At 36.5% G+C, this 9,380-nt stretch overlaps 1 protein-coding gene across 5 annotated transcripts in view; it reads right to left on the bottom strand.

Moving 5' to 3' along the window:
- The window catches only part of Ssh2 (slingshot protein phosphatase 2), a 303,918-nt gene that overhangs the window by 228,183 nt on the left and 66,355 nt on the right, over positions 1–9,380 (bottom strand). For 3 of the 5 annotated variants that reach the window (XM_087191952.1, XM_087191950.1, XM_013076775.3), the window contains exon 2: positions 9,294–9,374. The exons of the other annotated variants lie outside the window; for them this stretch is intronic. In XM_087191952.1, the coding sequence (XP_087048078.1) occupies positions 9,294–9,295 (2 nt within the window). In that variant the 5' untranslated portion in view covers positions 9,296–9,374. The remainder of the gene's footprint in view (positions 1–9,293; positions 9,375–9,380) is intronic. 5 annotated transcript variants of the gene reach the window in all.

Consider the following 9,380-nt stretch of genomic DNA (forward strand, 5'->3'; position numbering starts at 1 on the left):
CTGTACATATTAGTTCAGATGGAAAATAATGCACATCTTAGATATTTCTAATTGTATCAAATGATGTAATGAATATCTTCAAATATAAAAAACTTCATACATACAGGAATATTTCTGGAGGATAAATTTCTGCTAATGAAATTTATGGTATAATTCAGTTTCTGGGCATTTAGAATTTTGATAGGTATTATAATTTACATGCCACTAACCATATATAGTAAAAACATTTCCTTTATGCCCCTGCCAACACAAAAACAGAGGTAAAAGTTAGTATTTGTTAAGAGGACTATTTCATATCTTTTCATATGTTGAAGAGTCATTTGTGTTTCTTTTCTGTGTAGCTTGGTTAATTTCCTTTGCATATTTTTTGTGATCTTTAAAAAATATTATAGAAGACATTATGCATTACAGAAATTAGCTTTGTGTCACATGTGTTGGAAATCTTTTTCCCAACATGTTGTCTTTTGACTTTGTTTTAGGATCTTGTAATGTATAATTTTTTGGCTTTATGTGTTTAAATTTGTCAATGTTTTCCGGGCTTTGTGTTATGTTTTAGAAGAGTTTTCCCACTCCAAGTTATTTTTAAAAATTACCCCTATTTTTTCTAAAAATTTTCTCCCTTATGGTGTTATACATGTTTTCCATTTAATTCTCTGATCTCTCTATAATTTATTCTATCATAAGAGTGAGGTAGAGATGCAACTTTACTTTTTCCATTTACTCTTTTCACTCAACATTTCATCTATAATTATGAAACTATAGTTTTTATAGCTTTCACTTTGTTTCTTTAATGTTATCATAATTTATTTAACTATAGCCTCCCCCATAATTAAACATATTCATTAAAACTGCAGTATATATACTGTAGTATATAATACCTTCAGAAAAACATTTTAAGAATTAGATTTCTAAGTCAAAGAATTTAAACATTATTATAATTTTTTTTTTTTTGGTACTGGAGATTGAACTCAGGTCCTTGCGCCTGCACAGCAGGCGGCAAAACCACTGAGCTAAATCCCTGGCCCAACATTATTATAACTTTTGACTAAGCTATCAGATTGCCAGTATCAAACCAATTTGTAATCTTCATCAATATAACCACCAAATAAGATGTATATATGAATATGATACATGAATTCTTTCCAAACAGAAATTTACGAAAAGCATTATTCATAATCCAGAATCAGAATACCTGCATCATACTTGTACAGACTCTGACCAACCTAAAAATTGCTGTTATTTCCTTGGAGAAATGTTACTACCTTGGAGTAGGTAGACTCTGGGGCCAGCAGCAATCAGAAATACTCTCTTGGAAAACCCTAAAAAAGTAATTTGGCCAAGCACTACACTGGAGTCAAAAGAAGATTGTGGCATTTAAATTCAAAGTTGTATTTTACTGTTCCCTTCCCAAGGGCAGAACTTTTCTTCCCACATTCTTTCCAAATACCTGGAGGTTCTAGTCATCATCTGGTACTTCTTAGTTGGCTTCTTCCAGGAGCAGTCTTTTGCTTGGTTCCTTGATCAGATCCTGCAAGCTAAGTTCAACTAAGGCCAGGAAATGAGATGTTGATCCAAAATGGAACTTGCAGTCCCAGTTCATGAATGCCAGGAAGGCATTTCCCAATGCAAATGAACCTAGTACTGTTAGAGCAGATTATCAGCTCCTGTGGAGCTATTATTTGCTGAAATTCTTTTAATGTTTGTAGCTCTTTCTGCTCTTTCTTCTCCCTGCTGCCTTCTATGATTCTCTTTAAAGAAGCATTGTAGGAGACAGGGTTCTCTCTTTTTTTTTTTGGTACCAGGGATTGAACTTGGGTCCTTGCCCTTGTGAGGCAGGCGGCGGAACCATTGAGCTAAATCCCGGGCCCTAGACAGGGTTCTCTTGAAAGAATTATTTTATTATTACAACTTTATAGGTTATAAATTTTATGATGCTCCTTCTGAAAATCTGGTACAGTATCATAGTATAATTGCTGATATGACAAGAGAGAAAGGTCACAGCTTGGAATAGATGCCAAGCATATGTCTGGCTACAGTATAACATGGTGATTATAACCTTGAGAATCAGATCTGAACATCACCACTTACTAGATGTGTGACCCTAAGCAAATCCCTTAGCTATTATGAACTAAAATATCACCATGTTAGAGAATCCCTTTTGACTAGGGTTTGCCTAAATGGCTATTTTGCCTTGCTATTGTTTATAATTGTTTCCCCATTTGCATTTTCATAACACTTTTAAAATAATTTCATACTTGTTTTCTTATTATCTGTCTTTCCCAAGGGACTATAAATTCCATTAGGGCAGGGTTTGCTTTATTCATCACTGGATGAATAAAATGGCATTGCCTAAAATGGTATCTGCCACAGAGTAAACTCAAATAATTGTAGAATAAATGAGCTCAGTTTTCTCACTTCTAAAACAAGGATAAATAACACTATTGATGTCAGAAATGCAATGTGAGATTATACAAGTAAAACAAATATTACAGGGCCAGGCACGTGGTTAGTGCTAAAAAATGTTAGCCATTATTTCAATTACACAAAATATATTGTTCTCAGCAAGACATAGCCTTTGAAACTCAACTTACATACGTGTGAAGCAATATGAAGAATTACTACTCCTTTCCTACTGCCAAAGCATATTGTGAGAAAACATAAAAAAGGCATTGAGAGTGACCTGGAAGATAGGGGCATTAAGATTAAGGCTTTATTAAATTTATAACTCCCTTATGTCATTTGTTTTAACTGAGAAATTGGACATCTGAGAGCAAATAGGGTTGAGGAAGACTGTGTTTGAATACAATAGTGGCAGCACTCTAGAAATTCACAAAAAGAATGGAGAATCAATCTGACTATAAAATACCTCAGTAATATATCCAATTTCCAGTGACATATACCACCTTATCTCCTGAAACATGAACTTGATTTATTAACCTACCTTCCAATAGTATTTATAATAATCTAAATTCAGTCTTCAGATGCTTCCAAATCTATAATCTTGTAAATGCTCCATAATGAATTTCTAAGAATCATGATTCTCAACTCCCACTGCACTATCATCTATTGACCTTTGTAAAAAATAAAGATGATGTGTCTTATCTAAGACCTACTATTTGCATGATTCTGAGCCCTGACTGTGGGAAGTCAGAGAAGGTCTTCATGCCCACATCAAAACTATATTGTCAGGGCCGGGGATTTATTAGCTCAGTGGTTTCACTGCCTGCTGTGCAAGCACAACGACCCGAGTTCGATCCCCTGTACCAAAAAAACACGAAACTATATTGTCAAAAAGTCAGGAAAGTGGGGGAGGGGTGATGACCAGGAGAGTACTGGTCATAACAGAGGAAAAAGGTGGCTGGAAGAAGGGGGAACTGGTTGGGATATATGGTATATTCCATTTCTTGATCTAGGTTCATGTTACATAACTACTACTTTTTTTTTTTTTTTTTTTTTTTGGGTACTGGGGATCCAACTCGGGACCTTGCGCTTGTGGGGCAGGCGCTAGAACCACTGAGCTAAATCCCCAGCCCCATAACTTCTTGATGCTCTGAAAATATCAGTTTGTAAAAATTAATTAAGTTGTATATAAAACTGCAAAATAATGCACTTTTCTTTATGTTTATTTTATTTCAATAAAAGTATAACATACAAAGTGATATTTGTTTTCTTGAGCTCATTTGCAGTGTCAACACAGGAAGTATAAGTCTTTATATCCTTCTATGAGATATGGAAAAGTTAACCCTTTATTTTGATCCAGTGGATTTGGATCACTAATTTCAGCAACTGTTCCCTTTTTCTTTTTTAAAAATAGTACTGTACTTGGGATTAAACCCAAGGAATTCATACTAAGTTATACCCTCCCATACACCCTACTGAGATAGGGTCTCACTAAGTCACTAAATTGCCCAGGCTGGACTCCATCCTCCTGCTTTAGCCTCCCAGTATTGCTTCTCTTTTAATAAAAGCCTGGCCAAGGAATTTCACTGAAGAAAGGTTAAATGAATGGTACCTGAGTAATCAAATACATACAGTTTCTTAAGATTCTAGCCCCTCTCAAGTTTCATCTGCTGTTAGGAAAAAGATGTTATAAATACTGCAGATTAGACTTCTGATTTGAAGGTGCAAAAATTAGTGTAGCTAGAATTAAACCAGTGGTTCTAAACCTTTAATAACATTTACATTGGAATAATCATGGGAACATTTAAAAATTACCAATAGTATCTGAGTCCTACTCACAGAGATTCTGACTTGACTGGGGTGAGAGGAACCACTGAGTTAAAGCTAATTTCAAAAATTACCTTTGTACTCAAGATTACTACAAATTTCACCTCTCAAATGTCACTCAAACAGGTAAGATCTTTAAAAACAAAAGAAAAATTATTTTTCATAATAATTACTCTGGAATAAACAGCTGAACTGTGCTTTTTTACATCTTATCCTGGAACAAATAAAGTAAGTTTAATAGCACAAGAGGCTTCTTACCAATATTATCATTTGGATCAGAATCCCCCCACAGGAAAAAAAAAAAAAGATGTTTCAGAAGACAATTGAAGAATAAAGTTCCTTCCATCTTTTATCCATAAGAACTGGCTACTCCACAATAGGCCTTGAATAGGGTTTACCTTAATGCTAATTTTTAAAAAAATTTTTAAACCTTTCATCTTGAACTTGCTATTAGGTTAATATTTCTTTCCTCCAAGCCATTTCCACAAAATGACTCCATGTGAATACTCTCCTAGAAGCTGACCTCTAAATGAGCATTGTTAGCTGGGGACAATTGTGTCAGTCTGTAAACCCAGAAGCCAGCATGGTCAATTTATCAACTTAGACAGACCTGGTCTCAAAAATTTAAAAAAAGGGTTGGGGATGTAGATCAGTGAGATGGTCCTGTGTTCAATCCTGAGTACCATAAAAGGATGGATGGATGAATGGATATTATATTCTAAGACCATGTCCTCACCTAGAAGAGGGATGTAGCTCAGCGGTAGAGTGCTTACCTAGCATAAGTAGTCCTGGGTTCTATCCCCACAACCACCAAAACAAAACAAAATTGTAAACTAATTAAAAAAAAAACACAAAAAACCAGGGCTTGGCATAGGCCAGGCAAGCACTCTACTACTCATTGAGCTACATCCTAGCACAAACCAAGTAATTCTTACATTTTAAGTTTCCTCTCTTTGTCTGCCTTCTTCATATTTGATTCTAGAGGGTGACCTTTTCTTTTTGCTTTCTTTAATAACACGAAAGGCTGACATTTCTTCCTTTCACTGGGCTATTCAAACAAAAGCTTTTCTGATTGTACAGAGGGAAAATGCATTCCCTACAAGAATATAATAAACCAGGCCAAGCAATGAAACAGAATATGAAAATAGTATGATAAACTATACTATGTGGGTGGGTAGGGGTGGGAGTCAGAAAACAGGAAAATGAGAAAAATAAAGAAATATTTTATTCTTAGGAAATAAACTAATATAGCAAGTATTTTCCTGACCACCAGGCTGGGGAAGAAAGAGTCCTACAATGATAATGAATACAGTTCTTCTTAGCTGAGTCCCCATGATCATGAGTGTAATCCCAGCTTCTCCAGAGCCTTTTCTCTTTCTAGGCTGGAGGGCAGTAGATACATGGAAGGCAATGGGTAGAAACCTCAGGACCCTCAGGAGTCTCAGTGGTTGCTACATCCACTAGCAACATAACCTACTCTAGTCACTACTTACATTCCTTAATATCTGAAGCCAACATTAAATTCCTGCAGGTAGGGCCAATATCTCCTGTGGCCTCTTCCAGTCACACTGTCAAGTCTGCTCTGGAGCAGACAATCCTCCCCAACAACCTTGTGCATATCAGAAGGAGCAAATAGCTTTTAACCATTTTCTGTTTCTCTGGAGGTAGAGTGGAATCTGAAAAAGGGTAGGGGCCCCTCCATACTCCTTCTCTTTCAGGAAAGCCTCAGGAGATTGAAGGCAGTCAGCCTTCTAGCCAAACTAGCCACCAACCAAATGTCTTTTCACTTATCCAGATTCCTTCTCTTCTTCTCATGTATTGGATGTGATGATCTTCCCCTCTCCTTTACATGGCTTTCCATGAATGTCCATAAACCTTATCTGTCAAAGTATAGATTATTGGGCCGGGGATTTAGCTCAGTGGTTTCGCCACCTGCTGCACAAGCGCGAGGACCCAAGTTCAATCCCCGGTACCAAAAAAAAGAAATGGAAAGTATAGATTATTCATTCTTTAAGCATAGATTCTATATTTTTATGCTCAACTCCCAGACCCTTTGTTCAGTGATTTGCACATGAGAGTCAATCAATGCCTGGTGAAAGAATGAATATAACTAATCAAAGCTCATACTTCTGTTATCCCAAGATTGAAGAGTAAGTTCTTCAGTGATTAACTTTATTATCTACTCTTCCTCTTTATATCATATTTCTACCTCAAATAGTTATCAAGATTCCAATCACTTCCTTTGAAGAAAATTAAATAATGAAGATTTTTTTCAATCAATTTACTCTATACATAACTCATTTCCCCATGAAGTTAAACCTTTAGGTTAAGAAGAAACTCTTCATTCCCTTTCATATAGGAATGGAAATAAGGAGAAAAAAGAGGTGTGAGGGTGGGGAGGGGACATGGGAAATACTCCCTGAGTGAGCAATACCTTCAAAGAGTCAGTCAAGTTTGTTTAACCATTCTTGGTTCTTGAAGAGGAAAAAACCAACAAACCTGATTTAAATGAATTAAAGTTCTGGCAATAAAGCAATCAAGTATAATTTCTAAGTGGATATACCTAACTAATTCTTCCTAAGGGAGAAAAACCATTAAAACTAGAGTTGCCCTTTCCTCACGTGTCCCACTTCATAAAAATATTTTTATGTACAGTCCTATGCACTGGTCTCTTCAAGACAAAATCAGTCAAAACAATAAGCCAGAATAAGCTACAGAATGCCACTACAGATTTAACAAATAAATTTTGTAGGATAACTTTATAAAGAGCCTGGTACATATTCCATCAATGATGCTGCCCTCTGGTAATGAGTTCATTGATAGCTGTCAGCTGATATGTGATGTCAACACTGTTGTCCCTTCTTATACAACACTCGGTGAAGAATATAACCTCCCCACACTCTGTCATCTGCTAAATGTTGATAATAAAGGAGTGTTCATGTGGATTCATCAGTTAATGTTTTCAAGCATTAGGGACATGAGCACAATTCAGCTTTTAGTGAGTCATAATGACTGAATTCATGCCATTCTAGACTCTTCATCAATGTAGAATGAAGTATAACCAGGTCAGTCAATATAATTTGTGAAGGTTCCATGAAGATGAAGTAAAGCTTAAGACCAAGCAATACTATGGTAACTTACATGAGAAGCACAGCCTACTTTGATAGAATTTCCAGTAGTGAAACTCAACAATGTGTTGGAAAAGATCTCTTTTTACTGGAAAAGTTCAGTAAAATCCTAGGGGAAAAAAATCAAGTATGCCAAACCATTTAAAAGTGTTTCATAATTCAGCTTTTATAAAGCATGTTAACTGTACTTTATAGGATTTGTTAAGTAGGATCCGTTATACAGCAAGATACAGAACAAATCTCTGAATGAGAAAAAGGGTTGCCACGTTATTAGCTTCAATTCGATACAAACTATCTTGGATTGTTCATAAAAATGGAGGGAAAATTCGAACACCAGCCTAGTTTCCTAAAGGTGTGACAGTCCAAAACTCTGCTTGTATAAAATCTTTCCTCATTCCAAATCTGCCAATTGGAATGCGCTACTCCAAATCTTCGTATACTTCATGGTAAAGATCAGCACAATTAAAACCAGGGTATCACCATCTGAGACTTCAATTTAGATTCAGTGGGAAGCAAAGAGATAAAAGTGTAAATTAGAGGGCCGGGAATTTAGCTCAGTGGTTCTGCCGCCTGCCTTGCAAGCTCAAGGTCCCGAGTTCGATCCCTGGTACCAAAAAAAGAAAAAAAAAGTGTAAATTAGACATCTGGATTGAAAGGAGAAGCGGAGGGCGGGGTGGGGGGGACTAGGGCCTCTCACAAAGAATTGGTCCTGTTTATTTCTTTTTTTTCTTGGTACCAGGGATCGAACTCAGGTCGTTCCGCTTGTGAGGCAGGCAGCGGAACCATTGAGCTAAATCCCTGGCCCGGTCCTGTTTATTTCTAATTGTCATAAATATAAAGTAACTGGAACTAGGTCTGCATTCTTCTAGCCCAGACTCTCTCAGATTTCTTCTATCTTTTTTCCTTTTTGGTCCAAAGAAAAATATCTAATTGACAGTTGTAGAGCTCATTCATTTTCCCTACCCACTACTCTTCCCTTCACTCCAAGATATTTGAACACCCTTTTAAGGAAAAAGAACAGGCTATTGAATAAGGGGAAATTTACTTATATCTCAGGATATACCGAGAATCTCTGGACTAATCTCACTCACCACCCATTGCAATATCTATAAAAATAAGTCGTTTAAAGTCATTCTCTACATTCATCCTGATTCCTTGAAAACTACATGGAAGGTGAGATGGAATAAACAAAATTTACAACACTTCATGAAATAGTTATATAGTTTAATGTTCTATATTTGAGGTGATCAGGTTATATCTCTTCACTCCAGTGAATACAACCATATTTGGCTTACCTTTATTAACAGTCAGAACCTTTAGGCCTATGAATATATGGGATGGTGGCCCAGCAGCAGCACCAATACCAAGCAGTTGCCACCAGGAAAAGGATACTATTGACCACTAAAAAAGGTATGAATGAAACCTGGGTGTAGAGGCACACACCTATAATCCCAGCACTCTGGGAGGCTAAAGCAGGAGGACTGCAAATTTGAGCCCATTCTGGCCAATTTAGAGACTTAGTAAGACCCTATCTCAAAATAAAAATAAAAAATGGCCTGGGGTTGGAAATTAGGGAGAAAGCCTTGGCTTCAATCCCCACCACCAAAGTGGGCTAGGGGGAATATGCATGAGGGGGGAAAAAGCCATAAAGACAATCATATTCCTTAATGAAGGAGATTCATTTAGGGTTTCATGGTACAGTATTGTTTTCCTACTTTGATAGACATGCTTTGAACGGAGACGTATATAACTACACCATACTACTTATACATACACTCATTCCAAGAAACCTATTTGTCTTTCCAGACATGTAGCTGAGTAGGGCCAGCATAAATAATAGGCACCACACTAGTTGCATTTAAGAGCCAAATTTAGTCCTCCCCAATAAACCTTTTCCTTGAGTCATCAAAGGCTTTATAAAACCATATACCTACGTACATTGAAATCACTAAAGATTTCTGATTCTTCACATTCACAGCAAAGTATCACTGCTGATTCACTGTCTTCCAAATGAGAGCTCTGTAA

This window comes from Heterocephalus glaber, unplaced genomic scaffold (assembly GCF_053883595.1).
Source record: "Heterocephalus glaber isolate CG9 unplaced genomic scaffold, H.glaber_assembly_v1.0 deba00001564, whole genome shotgun sequence".
Classification (NCBI taxonomy): domain Eukaryota; kingdom Metazoa; phylum Chordata; class Mammalia; order Rodentia; family Bathyergidae; genus Heterocephalus; species Heterocephalus glaber.